Raw genomic sequence first — 20,584 nt, forward strand, 5'->3', positions numbered from 1 at the left:
CTCGTCTCTGAAATAATTACTCGAAGTAACTCTAAGCCTGTGTGCTTTGCTGTTTTGCATTTCAATAGATTTTAATTTACATCTTTGTTCTGGATCAAGATTAGTTGCTAAGTGAATTGGTGCGATGCCAAATTCTTTTCTAATTTTGAATTTCGTTAGAATTGCAGTTTGCAGTGGAAAGGACGGAAGCTTTCCAATGAGATTTGTTTCTGGGTTATGAATTTGTGGCTCATTAGATTCTATATGAACAATCGACTTCATCAGCTTTTTTTTTATTTTGTCAATTCTCACCCAGAATACATCATCATCATCATCGAGAATCCTCTTCTTTATTTTTGGCTCTTTTATCATCAAGATTAGTTGCTAAGTGAATTGATGCGATGCCAAATTCCTTTCTAATCTTGAATTTCGTTAGAATTGCAGTTTGCAGTGGAAAGGACGGAAGCTTTCCAATGAGATTTGTTTCTGGGTTATGAATTTGTGGCTCATTAGATTCTATATGAACAATCAGCTTCATCAGCTTTTTTTATTTTGTCAATTCTCACCCAGAATACATCATCATCATCATCGAGATTCCTCCTCTTTATTTTTGGCTGAAGGTATGATTTTACTTGGTAAAGTTAGGTTAGGTAAGATTGAAAATCATTTTTTAAAAAAATTCGTAAATATCAAAGCATTTAAAAAGATTATGGGTAAATTACTGGGCATTTGCCAGGTCCACATCACTATTTGTTAGTACTAATTACAGACAAAGGATGTTAGGGGGAAAGTAAATTAGGTTGTTTATAAAGAAACAAAAAGATGTAGGAAGAATAACAATTAAAGGATCTAATAAACGATTATAATGAAACAAAATATTGCTACCTGGTCCATTGTCAACATCCTCTTCAGCAGATCTATAAATTCTTTTCTGTCAACTTTTTCGGCCAACAATTGACCACCTTCTAAATCGGTTGGTACATTAACTTGCCCAATGTCGTCTAAACAATTAAAAATATATTTTCGCGCTTCTTTGGACTTGATACCAGTTTCAGCTTCATGTTCTTCGGGTGTTTTCAACCTCCAGAAAGGATAAGTACTATCCATATCTCTGTAGAAAAATTTCGTCGTCTTGGAGGCGTTGTTCAACATGTGTTCTGTAGGCAAACCTTGAGTTTGGCTTATGTACCTACAAAAAAAATTACATATAATCATACGATGAAAATATTTATTAATAAGTTTTACCTTATTTGATCGTACTCCGATGATCCTGGATATAGAGGCCATCCCAGGAACAGTTCCGCGACGACGCATCCCAGGGACCACATATCGATTGCCTCACAAAATGGTAATCCCAAAATAATTTCCGGTGCCCTGTAATACCTAGATTGTAGGTACGTATTACACACTGCCTTACTGACGTGCGAAGCGCTGCCAAAATCTATTACTTTCACACGGTACGGCTGTCGCACCGGATCAACTAACATGATATTTTCAGGTTTCAAATCGGCATGGATGAGCCCCAATTGCTGAAAAACAAAGTCATAATGTACATTATATTGTAATGGTCCTAATTTTATATTAACTTCACATTTTCATTTCTCATTATATCTTTTTTTGAGAGTTATACATTTCAATATGGTACTTGCACGGTTTAAGAGAAAAATAGTTTATATACAACATTCATATAATTATAAAAAATTTTATAGATAATTTAAACATTTCAGTAAGGCCACCATATTACGTTACGTTATAGGTATAAAATAAACATAGGTCAATAAAGTGAGTCAGGAACCATCCATTGACGGTACTCTGAGAGTATTTATTGTGGGAGATCTTCTGGTCATATTCCCTTTAATCTTCCCTTTGCTGGAGACTGGTTGAATAGATTATTTATTAATTCATTGTTGTGGTCATTGGATTAATTCATTCTGTGGTAACATCTACACACCAATAGAAAAATTATTGGAAAAGGTAGATAGGTGTAAAACTAATTACTGGGACAATCTACAGGGGCTGAGACAGGAAATTATAACCAGAGAAGATCTGCTAAATGTATCAGCCTGTCGGGGCACTGTGGCCTTAATGGACAATTGAAGACGTTAGACTTAGTAGATAATGCTGCCTGCAGATTCTGTTACGCAAAGGACAAATCCTTTATGCACATTTTCTCAAAGAGTGAAACCATAAGGAACTCCAGAGCACTACACCTTCAAATCGAACATGAACATCTCTGGCAGCTACAGCTGCTTTTTAAAAGGAGTGGGATTGATGGATCAGCTGTAAACATTGAGTTAGCCAGTATCGCAGCAAGTAAGGGGGAAACAATAGATTCTTTGGGTTCCGGTGCACATGATACCTTAATACACATGTCCCAGAGTGGTGTCAAAACATTGTCCTTTTAACGCATCCTTAACAGACTTATTTTCAATCAATTTACTATATTTTTTGTTTATATCTCGTATTATTTTCAGGCTTGTATGATTCATTTTGGTGTACAATTATTGTTGAAATAGTGTTAGTTGAAAGGTTTTTCTGATGGACATGTTTGTATTAAAGAAAACCGATATTTTTAGAGGTCATTAACATTGTATATTGTTAATAAAAAAGCATCTATTGTATGTTTATGCTAATGAGGAATAATATTATAATGGAGATACGTTTTTTCAAAGAAATGTTACTTTAAAATATATGATTTTTTTCAAAACATTCGTTCATCGTTTGTGTAATAATTGGAGGTAAATTTTACAAACATAAGATTAAAAATGAAATAGAAATGTAACCAACGTGGTTTTTAGAATACAATTAATATAATAAAACAATTACCGATAAGAAAAAAATTTTTTGGAACTAATCTGATATCAAACAAATTCCTAATACCCCTTTCAAAGCGAGAACAAACATTCAAGAGTGAGAAGTCTGTGAATAAATCGAGTTTTATTGGAAAATTTGTTGGTAATTGTTGCTGAAAAATTTTACTGCTCTAGGTAATTCTTCGGAATAAAATTTTGCATCCTGAGGTCATTTGAAATTTGTTGCTTATGGATTTTGTTCTTATAATTTTTTTCAAAAGGCAGCAACAAAATAGAAAAAAATCTTCTAGACCCATCCAAAGCAAAAAAACAAATGGACCTATCTCGAAAGGGATAGTTTAAAGTACAGCAATGTCAAAACAAATTGATATCAATTGATGAGTAAAATAATTGACCAAGCGTCAGGTTGCTACTTAGTTTATTGTAAATAAACTTGATTGAGTAAAACGGCACTAATGGGAGTGTTTTATTTTTATTCATTGCATTCTTCTTCTTCTTTTTTTTTGAAATATATTGAATTAACAAAAACGAAAAACGTTCCAAATGAATTTTTATATTTTTAGAATTTATTTTTATACGAACCAGCGCTCCTTTTACGTCGAAGAAAAAGTGTTTCAACTGACAGAAATATAAATATGTTTTATTTTATACCTATTATAATGACATTCGATTACCTAGAGAACGTTAATAAAAATCCCGATATAAAACAAATTTTTGAAACGAAAATAAGTTTCATTCTATTTTTGAATACCTTTCAAAAACAAACGAATTTTTGGCAAGAGAAGATAATGTATACATTTAATGCTTTTTTCACATTGAAATGTAGAATAAAAATTCTAAATACCTTTTTAAAATTAATAATTCCAACTGTTCTTCAAAATAACATTTTCTACTTATTCACAAAAATACGAGACTTTGTCAGAACCGGACTTAGGCATGGGCCAACCCGGGCGTGCGCCGGGGGCCCATCATTTTAAAAGTTCCGAAAAATCATATTTAAAAAAATGAAAGCTCGAAGTTGCGCCCAATACATGGTATCGCTGATTTATTTTTTAAAATCACAACGACGAGTTATAAACTACTAAATTGACTATAATGAAAAATCAACTTGATGTAAGAATTCACGTAAAACGCCCGCCTTACATAGGCCCCTTAAGTATTTTGGCCCGGGGGCCACGATGACTCTAAGTCCGGCTCTGGACTTTGTAGAACCGGAATAAAAAATATGAAAACCCGATTTCATTATGTCATGAACAGTTATGGAAGTGTTTATACGAGAAGCTGATTTTATTTTGTTTTTTTTATAAAACTGTAGGAAGTATTAATTTTTTTTCAAAATACAAATACAAAAACCAAATAATTTGGAAAAAAATACGAAATATAAATATCAATAACTTTTTTATAATTGATCCAAAAAAGTTTTCGTATTTTTTTATTAATCCATACAAAAAAAACGAACATTTTAGAAAAAATTATAGAAAAATGGCGATTTATCTTTTTTTTACAGATTATTGAAGAAAAATGTTGATTTTAAAAATATTAATGAAATTTTATTTGCAACAATTTAATAAAATAACATGTTTAAATGATTTTTTTTCCAAAAATCTGCATAAACATGAAAAATCAACATTTTTACATAATTTTGTATAGATTAAAAAAAAAACGAAAACTTCATTCATATACGAAATATACGAAAAAGAAATGAACATTTTAGAAAGAAAATTATATAAAAAGTCGATTTTTCATTTTTTTACAGATTACTGAAAAAAAGTTGATTTTAAGAAATATTAATAAAACTTTATTTGTAAAAACTAATAAATAATCATGTTTAAATGAATTTTTTCTTCAAAAATTTGTAAAAACATGAAAAATCAACATTTTTATATAATTTTTTTTAAATGTTCGTTTTCTTCATATGAATTAATAAAAAAAATACGAAAACTTTATTGGGAAAATTATATAAAAGTTATTAATAATTATATTTCGCGGTCACCTGGTTTTTTGAGCATAAAAAATCAAAAAGTCTACCTTTATGAACTTTTTTTGAGAATATCAATTTTTTTACATAAATCTGTCGCAAAAACAAATAATTTGGAAAAATACCAGGTGACTGCGAAATATAATTATTAATAACTTTTTTATAATTTTTCCAATAAAGTTTTTGTATTTTTTTTATTAATCTATACGAACATTTTAGAAAGAAAATTATATCAAAATGTCGATTTTTCATATTTTTACAGATTTTTGAAAAAAAAAAGTTGATTTCAAGAAATATTAATAGAATTTTATTTGTAAAAACTAATAAATAAACATGTTTATATGAAGTTTTTTTCAATAATCTATACAAACACATAAACATTGTTATTGATGAAATAAATAAAAAAAATTAATATTAGTTTATCATTGAATGCAAAATTAAAATTAATTAATAAATGAACTAGTTACTAAAGTTGAAGAAAGAACTAAAGAGGAAACTGGTGTTAGTGCTTCGTTTTTGCAGCTCAAACAACTAAATAACTTACTAATTGTATTACATGATCTTTTTTTATAATTTCTAAATAATAAATATGGCAACTGTTTTTCATGTTTTTCCTTACAAATTTAACGTGAAACGTTTGAAATAATCATTTTAATAAACTGGGAAGCAATAAAACGATTATTGACAAGTTTTAGAAATTTCCTATCATAGAAACGGTTTCCTGTACATGTAAAAACAATGTTTGATAATTTACCTTAAGTTTGAGCAACGCCGTTAGAACCTGCTGCAAAATAGGCCTGATGTATTTGAGAGGCAAGGGGCTGAATTTGTTCTGTTTCAGGAAATCGTAAAGGTTCTGTTCGAGCATCTCAAACACAAGACACGTGTGATTTTTGTGTTGGAAACACTCGTAAGCCCTGACGAAGTTGAATTCGTCCGCATTTTCTTGACTAAGTCTGGATAATATGCTCACTTCTATTTGACCCTATAACAATAAAATTATTGTAGGGTAAAATATTTTTTTTAAAAACATTTTTACTTACTTGTCTGGCATAAGAAGGATGATTCTTGAGAATCTTGATGGCGACTATTTCGTTTGTACCTTTCTTCCAACATTTGACCACTTGGCCGAACGTACCTCTACCCAAAAACTCCAGTACCTCGTACTGATTAGTCATGGAATATAACACCTCATGTTGTACCAATTGATAATCTCCGTCGGCTCCACTAGTAGCGGCCGACCCTGAACAAAATCAAATCGACTTTTACCCTAACGGTTCGTGTGAAGTAGATCTACCACCTTACCCGGTAGGTGTTGGTATTCTACTATTTATATACTTTAATTGCTTGCATACTAGTCGCGTCCCACGATTGATCAATTTTCAATGCGGGGTACTGTAAGGGTCGTATATGAATTGCGTCCCTAATACCAACCTAATCTAATCATACTTCCAAGGATTATCGATATGTAAATATTGAATTCTGGTTAACCAGTTTTTTACCTGGAGCTTAAGTAAAATATATATATTGCGTTGGCGACAAAGTAAGTTCGGTTTTGTCATCTTTCTTTCATCTTCATGATTCCGCGCTCGTAAAATTTCTGGTCCTTATCAACAAAAAACTAAACCAGGTGCGATTAAAGGTCATCGTCTTTAGTGAGAATTTGACCATTCAAAGAATGCTTCAAACTTCGAAATAAATGGTAATCAGATGGTGCCACATCAGGGCTATATGGGGAATGTGGCATCACTTCCCAGCAAAGTTCCAATAGTTTCTCACGAGTTGCCAAATATGTGTGATGCCTTGCATTATCATGGTGGACAATTCTGTCCGTTTTTCTTTGATTGCTTCATCTAGTTCCACTAATTGTTGGTAATAAACATCAGAATTGATCGTTTGGTTCCTTGGAAGCAGCTCAAAAAACGCAACATCTTTGTAACCCCACCAAACTGACATCATGAGCTTTTTTTGTAGTTTTTCATCTTTCGATGTGGTTTGTGCTGGTTCATCGTGTTTGTGTTAATGTACAGGATGTCCATTTTTCATCACCAGTGATGATTCTTATCGAGAAAGGTCAGTTTCATTTCGTTTAAAGTTCTTTGTGTTAAATGCTTTTCTTTTCAAATCGTGAGGTACCCAAATATCAAGCTTCTTAACTAAACCAAGACATTGGATGGTTGAAATTTTATGACCTTTAACCTAATCTGAGCCTGTAGATAAGAAAGTGGTCAACCCGGACGCAACTAGTATAGACCTTTACAGGTCCGGTTGACCGCGAGACGCAACTAGTGTGCAGCGCTTTGACTGGAGCTACTTTATAATGCTGGCATGGTTTTTAAACGGAATAAAATGTTTATTGAAGCATTTTTAACGATGTTGATGAATACAATTGTTTAAAGATTTCTTTTAGATTATATAGTTTATGTTTCAACCTATTCACACTACGTTTACAATTAGATCTTGTCTTTAAAGAATAAGCACATGGGTAATTTAAAACTTACCGAAAACATTTCACCTTGACACCAATAATTCGTAATAATGAATTTTAGCTCAATGATAGGTTTCTGGATTTTATAAGATTCTCGTTAACTGAGAAATCTATTAAATGGATATACTACCCGAAACTATTCATATTCCAAATTCAAAATTGGCAACTTTTTCAAAAATTGGAATCTAACAATTGAAATTGGATAATTATTATTTATGAAAATACAAATATACTCGGTGTTCCATTAAATAAAACGAACGTATGGCAATTTACATAGGATAACCGGTATTTTGACAATGTCACAAAAGTGACGTTTACGTTGACGTACGTCAAGATGTTTTTATATAATAGGCAATCTGAGAAAACAGCTGATCTACGTCAAAATGAAGGTCGTGGGGTAAACAATCCACACGTATGTAACAGCGTTAGCTTTTTTAGATTTAGAACGGAAACTGGGTATTTTTGCAGTTTTTTTGGTCAAGCAAATTACACAATTCAGAAAACTTTCCACTGATGCGACAAGGTACTTTTTAAGGTAGCAAAGTGATGATCCAATGAAGGGCGGACGCAGGTAGGGGACCCCGCAAAGGCCGCAGAATACGTAGCTACCATAAAAAACGCATTAAACGTAAAAAGAGTGCTGAAATGACGACCAGGTCTAAAGCATATGAAAAAGTTGCCAACAACTTTCAGTTCTTCATAGAAAAATTGGTCTTCAGCTACATTGGAAAATTGTGCAAGAGATATTGGCGTAAAGTACAATCAAAATGTGGATAGTTACGAATTGTTCACAAGAAATCGACATCATCAAATTTCAGATGGTGGAGTTCGTTGAGGACATTGAATCATTTGGATATTATAAAAGCTGTTCATGATTATCGTGGGATTCATGATGAGCGTGAGATAGCTGACGCCGTAAAGATATCAGAAGGCAGAACATTTTGACCATGAGAAAGTGGGTTTACACACAGTCGATAAAATCAACGTGTTGATGCTTCAGAACATTATCTGGGCATGTTTACACGTAATAAACCAGATTTTTTGCGTCGATATGTGACAAAGGATTAAACATGGATCCATCACTTAATTCCAGAATCAAAACGATCACAATCTGAATCGACTACAGCCGGTGAACCACGTCCGAAGCTTCCAAAGGTACAACAGTCCGCTGAAAAGGTTATAGCTTCAGTATTTTGGGACGCGCATGGAATATTAATCATCGACTATCTCCAAGAGGGAGAGACAATCAATAGTGAATATTACATGGAGCTGCTGGATCGGTTGAATGCAAAAATCAAAGAAAAACGGCCTCATATGTCGAAGAGACATCCACTGATTCACAAGTCGATGGCAACGATGGTTAAATTGAACGAATTACGCTTCAAATTGCTTCCTCATCCATCGTATAGTACAGATCTAGTCCCCAGTGACTACTGGATATTCACTGAATTCAAAAAAATACTCGCCGGTAAGAAATTCAGCTCAAATAAAGAAGCAATTGCTGAAACTGAAGCCTATTTTGAGGCAAACGATCAATCCTTCTATAAGGGAAGTTAGAAAAGCGCTGAAATGATTGTATTGCTCTTGTAGGAGATTACGTTGATGAATAAAATCGATTTATTGCAAAAAAATGTGTTTTTCTTAATTAGTCACACGACTTATTGAGTGATGTGTTAAGTATATCACGCTGGAGACGGCTTTCGGTTATATCTACCTCAATCTTTTCGTACGTTAACTTTTTTGAAGTTTAAATCGTCGTTCGTCGCGGAAACTTGCGAAAAGCACGCAAAAATTAGTAATTTCCAAAGGCACCACCACTCTAGCTACGACCCCGAACCCAGTGGCAGTTGAAAGGTGCAAGGATAAACTTAAAGCTTTTGGAGAGGTTAACTCCTATTCATTAGATGAGAGGGGATTTAATCAGACTCCTGCTCATTTTTCAACAAACAACTAAGTCGTTTCTTTAAAAATCCACTTCGAAAAAACTGGGAATAATAAGGTCTAAAATCCAAACATAAAAACTTACGACATAAGCATTTGTTTACCACACGGCGGTCATTTTTAAATGGGCATCAGCTGATTTTGACAATTCGTTAGATTGCTCTATAGCTTAGACCAGCGTTTCCCAAATTTTATTTGACTTCGGCCTGGAACGAGTTTTAAAATTTTTTCGAGATTGTATTGTACCCTTCCTCACCAAAAATTAATTAGTGCTGCAGTTTGAAACATTTTTTTAAGATCGGTGCCGCATGAAATTTTAATTCAATTATCAACTTCTTAATCATCAAGATCAATCATTTCTTCCTTTTCAATATCGACAGAAAAAGGATCTTCAATCCACATATCATTAAAAGAAATATACGGAAAATATTCCTCAAAATGTTTCAAGATATGAAATTTTTTTATTGTACTTTGAATGTGTTTCAATTGATTCATATAATTCAAAATTTATTTTTGAAAGTCGTTGTTATTGCAGCGACTTTTTCCAATATTTTGATGCATTGGTATACGGTGGAAACTCGATTATCCGGTCCTCGGTTATACGGATTCGCGATTATCCGGACTATCAACTGCGACCAATTAAATAATTAAGTAATATTGAGCCATGTTACGAAATATAAGATATCAAAGAGTGGGTCACTTGTGATAGTAACGATCAAGGCTTTCAGATTATGTCGGATGACGGAATCGTAGAAAACATATTGCAGATAAATGAACAGCAGGAGATGCAAGAAGATGAAACAGAAGAAAATCTAGACGTGGAAAATGATGAAGGTCTTCAGGCTCTGGAAACAGCTCTCGAATGGTTTGAAAAACAAACAGAGAGTTTGCTACAGTTAAAACGCGATATAGCAAGACAAAAAATAGCTTATGTCAAATGCCAATTACCAAATATTTGAAACCAAATTAAACTTATTAATATTTTTGTTTAATAATTTATTATTTATTGATAAATATTACTATTATTTAACTTATTTTATTTGACAAATCCCGCTTTTCTTCATACATTCGATTATCCGGACTCTCGATTATCCGAATCCCTTAGGGCCCTTTCACACCAAACGAATCCGAATTAAGTCGAATCTGATTGACCAAGATTCGGTTTCGAGCGCTCCGTTTAAATGTGAAGGGACTCTTTTCCCGCCTTCAGACGAATCTGGTTCAATCAGGTTTGATTCAACCTGTCAGATAGTGCGATTTATGAAGCCAGTAATTCAGCTGGTGTGAAAGAGTGGAGATGACGAATCAGATTCAACTTGATTCGGAGTGATCCAGATTAATTCGGATTCGTTTGGTGTGAAAGGGGCCTTAAGATGCGATGGGGAAACAAGTTTGTCAATCACGTTGATTAAAGTGCAGTTTTAACAAACATTTCTTATTTCAACAAATAATTGTTTTACAAACATTTTCACCAAACAATTGCGATTCGGCATGAAACATTAGTCAGTTAGGTTTTGTCGAAGAATGGGTGATTTGAACCGCCGCCGTCGCCTGGCATGCATTGCAGCGGCTTATATTTTAATGAAAGAACCTCGTTCTCGTCGATGGTGGCAGAGACAATTGTTTTTACGGCGTTATGAATATAATGGTGATGATTTCCGAAATGATTTAACAGGTTTTTGTTTAAAAATTTTACGAGAATATCAAATGGGGATTTTGGATTGTTAATATCGATTATAGAATCAGTGATAAGTAAACAAAATACTAATTTTCGCCGAGCAATCAGCGTTCAATATCCTCTGGTTATAACACTCAGGTTTTTGGCTTGCGTTGATGTATTTATTTAAGGTATCCAAACAAAGCATTTCAAAGATTGTTCCGGAGGTTTGCGCCGCAATTGTAAACTGTTTGAAAGAGACACCTTCAACACCCAAAGAATGGGAGTTACTTACAAACATATGACAGTTCGATCGATATCTAGGAGCCCTTGATGAAGGTCATCACAGTATAGTGTTAATGGCACTCAAGTAACTGTCGCTATTTTCCAATTGGACTGATACAACGATGGAAAACGTTTCCCGGGGTGTTGATTTGTCAGCCAAAAAATTAAAATAAGTTAATCCCCACCAAGGATTCTTTTTTTCTGTGGCCCCCATCTCAGACTTACAATTTGTTGCTGGTAACTTTTTCTCCCGTCTATATTGCACTAGAAGAGTTTCAATCTTTCTTTTAATCTCGGCGACATTATTTACACCTAAATCTTTTGATTTTGTTTTTATAATCATCATTATTAGGGTCCCACAATAAATTCTCCTGGCTCCAAAACTTTTTACTCATTTTGCGGAAAAACCACACACACACACACACTTTTACACTGAATATTTTCAATAAAAAAATAATGTTTATATTCAAAAATTACGCCGGAAAACCACGTAGAGGAAGTCACTGACAAACAATGTTCGATCTAGGACGGGAACATTCTAGACAAACAAAAATGGCGACCCTTTTTCCTTCCATACATGAAATGTTTGTTGGGATAGCGTCCACAACAAAATCACCGGCGAACATTGTTTTTCAAACAATGTTTGTCCGGTGGGGACGCGGCTTTACAACAACAATTAGTCCGGTTAATCGAGTTTCCACTGTAATTTTTTTCCCTGGATCCGTTCTTAATTGCCCACCCGGTACAATTATATTTCAATGTCATAAAGGTTGATAAATATGTAAAAAAATATTACGGACGAGATGTATTCTATTATTATTAAAAAGTTATTAAAAAAAAATTGTCGCTTTTTTTATTTTATTGTCTATTTGTAATCGTATTAACTTGTTTGATTAATTTATTTGTCTAAGATATGCTTTTTCGACTATTTTTGTCGATGGCGACATTGAACAATTTCATTTAAATTACAAAACACGCCTTTTTCGGAAACGTATATAATACAGGGCGTTCCGGGACTTGATGCAAAAAATTCGGGAGCGAAAGTCGAGATGAATTATCACGAAATGTAATTATTTATTGAAAATACTTAAAGGAGGTATTAAACACAATCAAAAACTTATGTCCAACGTCAATTTACTGTTATTGATGAAGTATCTGACAATAGATTAAGTTTAGTAAACATTTATAAAAAATATAAAAACCCACAAATGACAAAACAGATCCTTTCTTTTTGCAGCATAGAATTGAAAAACCCAAGTTGTAGGTATTAATACCTTTTCGAAAATTTCTTCGCTTATCGCAACATATTTTAATTTACTTAATCCAAAAAAAAAACTACACTGGGCATACATTTTGATGTTCCTCGGAGTCTCTATTAGTGGATAATTCAATCAAAGAAGCACCATCAATTTTATCGAGTTAAAGAAAAAATCGATTGAAAAATTCATTTTCGCTATCTTTGGATTGTACAGGTTGTCCCAGTAAAAATTACGGGCAAGGCAAGAAGATGTTTGGAAGTTATTTAGAACAATCATAGATGCTGTTAAGATCTAGTGAGAATGAATCCAGATTTTTGTCAGAAATTACACTTGCCACGTGGCGTTCTTCCATTGATAAAAAGTAACAATTAACGCAAGTAGACTGTGCCAGTCCTAAGTGGACTGTAGCTATGAAATCAATTTCCATTTGAAACGGTTTTTGCAATTACTTCGTAGTTCTTTCGAATGTTATTCAAAATCTGAATATAAAAATCGATCTATTGTTCTTATTTGTCGTGTATCACGCAAAATATGGGATGGAAAAAAACTTTTGACCGGTAGAGTATGTCTAAATAGATTTATAATGATGTGTTTATCAATTACGGAGGGTTTGCATCGATCCCCTTGTATACAATGTGATATGAATTAAAATTATAGATTACTAATACTAAACGCTGACAACAATGGAAAGGTACAGTTCACATTAAATGCTTTATAGCTTACGCTCGTTTTCTTAATGGCATTTTTATAGTTTTGACATTATAACAAAAGAGCGAGTAAATATTGAATTTTTGTTTAAAATCTTTGCTTTGATTTGCTCAGATTTATGGATGTAAGAGGATAGTCCCTGAAGTAGCTAGCCACATCTAGAGATGGCGGTAGTTACTTAAAAAATAACACTGTATCAAAACATATGTTTCAAGTTTGTTTAATATTTGTTTAGGAGCCATCAATACTGAACATTTCCAATTTATGGAAAATATCGTTATTTGAGAGGCCTTAGCCCAACCAGTATAAATTCTGAATTATATTTTACTCTAAGTGATACTGCTTCATCGTTATCAACAATAAAAAAAAAATTAGCAGAGTTAAAACGAGGCTGTACGGCCTGCGAAGACCAGCGTTGATCTGTCGTCGACCAAATGACGTAATGACTCCAGAAATGTTGATGAAAATCCACAAAACGGTACTGGATGATCGTCGACTGAAAGTGTACGAGCGAGAAAGCTGACGCAAGTTGGGTACCGCGGTTGCTCACAGCATCGTGAAGAGTTTGTGGTAAAAAACCGAATTTTTGGGCCGTTGCATGACCATGGACGAAACGTGGGTCCATCACTTCACACCCGTAACAAAAGAGCAATAAAAACAATGGACTGAAAAGGGAAAACCGGCTCCAAAGAAAGCAAAGACCATTCCATTTGCAGGCAAAGTCATGGCGTCGATTTTTTGGGATTCGCGTGGGATAATTTTCATTGACTATCTTAAAAAAGGAAAAACTATCAACGACGAACTTATTGCAACATTTAAACAAAGAAATCAAACAAAAATCACCTCATTTGGCTAAGAAGAAAGTGTTTTTCATCAAGACAATGCGCCAGTTCACACATCCGTTATTGGAACGACAAAAATTAATGAATTAATTAGAGTTATATGCACCCTATTCGCCAGATTTGGCCCCCTCGGATAATTTTCGGTTCCCAGACTTGAAAAAATGGCTGGGTGGACAACAATGTAGAGGTGATGTCGACAGTTAATGACTATTTTGAGTAGCTTAACGATTCCTATTAAAAATATCGCTGGAGCTAAAAGGAGATGACGTTGAAAGATAAATATATTTTTTGTGTTTTATTTGTTGGACCAGGTACTTCTGGGTCTATTCTCGTAATCACTATTGAGGCAAATTTTAATACAACTAGAGCTAATTAAATTTTATTAAATATTTTTTGATACACCTCACAACATTTATTTTCAAATGTACCTCGTTTCAAAAAGATAAAGTGCTTTTATCGTGGAGTGCATCTAATTCGGAGATATCCATTTCCATCTATTTTTAAAAATAAATGTTGCAATTGAGAACCTTGGCACTAAAACACCCAGTAATATTGGCGCCAAAACATTTGAAAATTATTTTCGTAGGAGTCCTAGTTGTTTCAATTTCGAATTTGTAATATAAAATTATTATTGAGTCGATTTAAATATGTCAAAATTGATATACAATAGATAAATTAAACAAACTGCATGGCAATTAATCCTGTATACTCAAGACATTTGATGGTTAAATACTTTCTCCATGACCTTGGTAATGGCTAGGACTAAAACAATCGGGAGGTAGGTATTGGGAATCGTCTTTTTTCATGTTTTTTTGTGGTATGAGTTGAAGTCGATCGATTTTCCAATATGTATCATAGAGAAAAAAATTTGCATAGCGAACTTGTTAGTTCAGCTTTGTAATTTTTCAATACTATTGGTAGTATTCCATCTGGGCCGATGGTTTTATTTTTGTCCAAGCCTTTTAGCTGTTTTGCCACAAGGGGTGTTGAAATTCTATTTCTGGTATCGATGTACATGCTCCAGACAAGCTGGGTGGTAGTTTTTCTTGCGAATCAAGAGTTGAATTTGATGGAAACATGCGGTGGCTGAATTCCCAACGACATTAAAAACAATAATTGAACGAGGAAACTATCTTCCAAAATTGATTTTAGAGCGCTGCACAGAATGAAATCGAACATGACGCTGATTCGGTAATAAACATAACCTTAAAAGTGTGTGTATTTGAGGCAACGTATCAATCTCAAACTTCTCGTCAAATTGAAAAAAAAAAACCCGACAGAGTGCTATAAATTGTTGCAAGAGATCTTTGGAAACAATTCTCTATCTCGTGCGCGTGTTTTTGAGTGGTGTAACCGCTTTAGTGAGTGCCTGAAGATGACCAGCGCTCAGGTTGCCCTGTGATTGTTTCAACTCTGGAAACAGTGACCAAAATCAACCAAATTGTGCGTGCAAATCGTTGAATGAGCATCCGGATGATTGCCGAGGCTATAAACTATAAAAAATTTTACACTATGAATTACACATGACAAAAGTTTGGGCGAAGTTGGTGCCAAAAATTCTAACTCTTGACCAAAATCTCTTGCGTCAACGGGTCTGCTCAGATTTCCTCAATTTGAATTGAAATATCGACAGTTACTGTACTACGACACATTTCGAAATGAACGAAATAGATCTAGTCGAATTTTTGGAACATAGATGAATGAATCGGGGTTTATATAATGAACTTTCGAACTTATTGAATAGAGACTTCTATAAGAAAAACTGATAAAGTCATTTTTCAGGGTATCTATAACTACAAACTACACTAGAAAAGTGAGGTTATAGTTTTGAAGTTCAGCGTCAAAAAAGTATAAAGTTGGTTAACTTGGACGTCAAGATCGATCATTGTGTTCGTTATCACAGTTTTTCAACTATCTTTCGACATTTAAGAACGTCTAGAGCGCGTCATGCTCGCTGTGTCAAAACGAGCAATTTTATCCCGTGAAGGGAAACCAGCACCAGGATTTAAAGCTTCAAAAGATTACTCAAGACTTCTACTGGGTGGTAACCACAAATAATTTACTACTCCAAAAGCCCAAGAGCTACGAAATGCATATTTAAATCAACTTTATCTGTAATAAGTCTACTTTGATAGAACGTTAAGCAAAGTCTTACTATACAGTCAAAGCTAGTTTTTTTTAGTTTGTATACTTCTTAGTATACATTCGAAATACAGAAAATTGTGCCTCTTGCACTAGATTGAAATAGAATCCTGCTCCCTGCTATTGGTAATGACTCCAATTGGACAGTAGGATATTACGTATTGGTCGTTGAAATAGTATAGTGTATAATAAATTTGGAAACTGGATAATTCATATTTTTTGATGATAAATCACTAGCTTGCGAGTATTCTGTAATTTTATCATACTCAAAGTCTACTTTCACCTTGTACTTTTTTATATATCAACAAATATATGAACAATAAACAATTTATTTTTGTGATATACCAATAATAAAACATACCAACAACGTGTAGATTTTGTGGGTTTGTCAAGAGTGATACTCTTCTTGTACTGGATAATTATTGTTCTAGAAGATATCAACTTTATTAATTATTTAACTCTTTTGACTCTATACTAACAATGTCGAACGTTATATCGAAATTCATGAAATTATGTTACTTTACCCACATAAGACACTTTTTAGTAACCGCAATCAATAGTAAACAACTCTGCAGGTGACCAGGTTCATAGATAATGAAATAACAAGGAAAAAATACGAAGAATTGGAGAGAATGGTAACAAAGCAACCAAACGACGAATGGAAACGTTTGGAGAAAACTATAAAGAAGGCGGAAGGCGTAAAATAATCCCACAGAAAATAAAACAGAGAAAACGGACGAATGATTTGATACTAAATGTAAAGAAATTAAAAAAAAAAAAGAGAACAAGACGAACAGAAAATGTTACGGATAAAGACAAAAAAACAGTATGAAGAGCACTTAAGAATAGCAAAAGAGTAAAAAAACGAAAAGGAATTGAGAGCAGAATAAGGCGCATGGAAGAAAACTGTGTAAACAAACAAAACGAAGTTTTTCTATAAATAAAATGCAATAATTGACAAACTGTGCAGAGGACCATGTATATAAAACTTGGCTTGGCTCCCAAACATACCCTAAGGATACTCTACTCAATACAGAAGACAATAATTCAACGGGCAATCCAGGAGTTGATCAGAAACTTGGACAGATTAGAGCATAGAAGAAAGGTCGCTGACCTGACTGTGTTTTACCGATACTATCACGGCGTAAGCTCTTCCGAGCTGACCAACACAATCCCACCCAGAGCAATATTTGCAAGATCTACTCGACAGGCAGACGAGTTCGCCTGCAGATACCCAGAACGTCAATTTATCAGGAATCCTTTCTTTGGAGAAGCGCAAGTTTATGGAATCAGCTTCCAAGGCACGTTTTTCCCGGACACTATAACCTACAGAAGATCAAGCTCAATATGCACAGGCACCTCCATACGCCAGGCCCCACTCGAACCCGTGTGAAGTTATTCACAGATTTCTACCACGAATATTTTTTTACAGAATGAAATGAACTTTTGCGAAAAAATGTTAATAGAGGGAGACATATAATGACGTTATAACAAGCTACATAATTTTACTACTAAAAATTGAAGATTAAGTGGGTGAAACGATAAAAAACATATTTCACGAAAGGTTCACTTTATTAAAAAACATAAAATCAAAAAATGTGATAATAGTTCTTTTTTATAACGTCAAAAAAATTCATTTGACGCGCATCATACGTTTTGAAATCGAAGCCCCGAAATTTTGTCCAATTTTCTTGGACTATTACGAAAGTAAACTATTAACAAAAAATTGTGATGTAAGTTTTTCCTGTACCGTCAAAAATAATTCATTTTTGAGCGCTGACGCGCATAATTCGTTTTGAAATCGAAGCCCCGAAATTTTGTCAAAATTGTTTCACTAGAAAAATTCTACACAGGACAGTACGAACGGCCAAAATGCAAGAAATTACACATTTCAAAAAATACGCCAAGAACAAATCAAGAAATTTTCGTATGAAAAATCTACAGAGTTACAAAATATAAATTTTTTAAATAAATAAAGTTTTCCGATTGACGCTGAATGGATAGATAGAAAAATAATTTTTTCGATCCGTGGATTTGCAATTTTTTTGCATGTTGGCATATAATTAAGTAATGTCCCCCCATTGGTGAAATATATGCAAAAATGAAACAAGAAAAGCGTAAACATTTCAATGAAATTGATCTTTGTTATAAAATTATTCAGATAATTAAGGAGTATCACTCTTGACGTAGATACTATAAATATGTTTCGACTATTTAATCACTGTCGTTCGATTTTCGTTTTTATATCGATGTTATATAAATAATTCATTTCCATTTTAAATTTACATGCTCGACCACCATGACCACAATCACAAATTATATTTTGGTGTTTGTCAAATTGTTGGCCCATACTTTTTGTTTACAAATAGCCATAAGATTTCCTAAATTGGATATACACTACCGGTCAAAAGTTTTTGACCACCCCAAAATCCATTTGTTCATTATTCTTTATCTTTGAATGATTTCTTCGTTGTTTCTGATTGTAGTTTAGTCCCAGTTAGCCCTGTGAAACGCAAGACATGTTTTTATGAAGTTCGAATACGAATATTTTCGTTCTAGGCAAAAGTAAACGTAGCGATGCCGCCGAATTGAAAATATCTAGACTACAACGTGGAAAAATACGCATCCACCAGGATCGACGACTCACAGGCCCATAGATAGCAAGCTTTGGCGATAGAAAATGTTCTGGGCGGCCTTAAAAAACCACAACCGCTAACCGCTGAAGATAAACGTGATCGACGACTCACAGACCCAAAGATAGCGGGCTTTAGCCATAGAAAACGTTCACGGGAGCCTCGAAAAACCACAACTGCAGAAGATAAACGTATTGCATTGATCAGGAAACGTGATTGACAACTCATAGGCCCAGAAATAGCAGCTCAGATCAATAAATCTAGGGATCTGCCTTTTGGTACGTCTTCAGTGAAAAGTAGATTGAGATGAGCGACTCTTTTTGCAAAGAGAGAGATTTATAGAGTGGCGAGTGAAAGTTTGTGATTTTTGGGTTCTAAGAGGAGAGTATTTATGCGCAGGTCAATGGAAGAACGGACGTTAGCATCACGTAACATCATGAACGACTAGCTAACCATGAAAACACGTTACTCCATCCACTCATAGAAGCACAAGACGGTAGAAGACGAAAATAGCAGACCTACAAACGGATAAAGAAGACTTTTGTCGCTGGAGAAAACCTCATCCGACCACAGTGGTGCTTATATGCTCTGAAGAACTGTATACGTTTTTATAGCAAATAAAGTAATGAAAAAATGTGTTAATCCGACTACAAAACACGGAGGTAAGGTGATTGGAGGCTTGGTAAAAATTTGAGGCTATAAAAAATATAGTACGTTCTGGCCAACAACTGATACGCCCAAAATTGATCTTTCAGCATGAGAACCATCCCGAGCATTCCTCGAAGCTGTGCAAAGAAAATTGGAAAGTCACAATCGCCCGATCTCAACTAGATTGAGTCATTGTGGGACAAATAGGATAAAACTTCCACTTCGTATGTTTGGAATATTTTGGAATGGAGCCAAATGGAAAACGATTATTTGTCGAAATTAGCAAAAAATGTGCGCCGAAATAATAAAAGCAAAAGGGAGTTACATCGATTAATATGTAACAATTCCTTAGTATCTATGTATGTTCTTTGAAATATAAAAATGAAAAATTATCGTATTGATCGTATCATGCTAACTAGAGGGCGGGCAAAAATTTTCGACCCGTTATTTTGTGAAAAACTTGTCAGCTAAACAAACCACAGTTTCAGGTAACAAATCTTCAAAAAATTAAATACCCATTTTCAAGAAATATAAACAGATAAAAAAAACTTTAACCGCTCACATTGTATTTGTCGATATCGAAAAGGCCTACGACACGATGCAGCTTAAAATGCTCTTTCGATATATTGACGAAATCTGACCTCAACAATGTTTATGTTAGAATTATTCAGAACACTATACAGAAAGTCAAAAGGTGTAGTCAAGCTAAGAAATATCACATCAAAAAGTTTGAGACAACATTATTCAGGAAGTCCTGAGTAGTTGGAGAGCTAACATTGCGAGAATGGGAATTGAGTAAGAGGACAAGTGCTTAACAACAACAAGTTAATATAGCTTGCGACGCGGACGAGTCAGAAAAAATTGGTCGACGAATATGCAAAATAGAGTTTGAATATGACAAAATCAGAATATTTGCCGGTAGGAAGCACGCAAGAAGACACTTCAAATACCAAATTTAGCCCAACAAGGGAAAAGAGCAAAAAAATTAACCTAAAAAAAAAGACAACAACAAAAAGACAGGAGAAAATAATTGAGGCCATGGGAATGAACTACGTCCAGAACATAGCATATTCGATATGAAGAAATATAACGAAGAACAGGTCGAGTAAACACGACTTCAAAGAGAATACAGACCAAGCAACTGCTCAGAACATGTGGCCGAAGAAAGCAGGAACACCTCAAGTATCTGGAAGGAAGGAATTGAACAAAAC

The 20,584-nt window shown here is 34.0% G+C and overlaps 1 protein-coding gene across 1 annotated transcript in view; it reads right to left on the reverse strand.

Moving 5' to 3' along the window:
- The window catches only part of LOC130445990 (homeodomain-interacting protein kinase 2), a 56,302-nt gene that overhangs the window by 26,134 nt on the left and 9,584 nt on the right, over positions 1 to 20,584 (reverse strand). Inside the window, exons 4-7 of the mRNA XM_056781935.1 lie at positions 5,814 to 6,013; positions 5,525 to 5,755; positions 1,225 to 1,508; positions 865 to 1,168 (exon numbers count right to left, since the gene is read on the reverse strand). Of these exons, the coding sequence (XP_056637913.1) occupies positions 865 to 1,168; positions 1,225 to 1,508; positions 5,525 to 5,755; positions 5,814 to 6,013 (1,019 nt within the window). The remainder of the gene's footprint in view (positions 1 to 864; positions 1,169 to 1,224; positions 1,509 to 5,524; positions 5,756 to 5,813; positions 6,014 to 20,584) is intronic.

The sequence above is a fragment of the Diorhabda sublineata genome, chromosome 6, assembly GCF_026230105.1.
Source record: "Diorhabda sublineata isolate icDioSubl1.1 chromosome 6, icDioSubl1.1, whole genome shotgun sequence".
NCBI lineage: Eukaryota > Metazoa > Arthropoda > Insecta > Coleoptera > Chrysomelidae > Diorhabda > Diorhabda sublineata.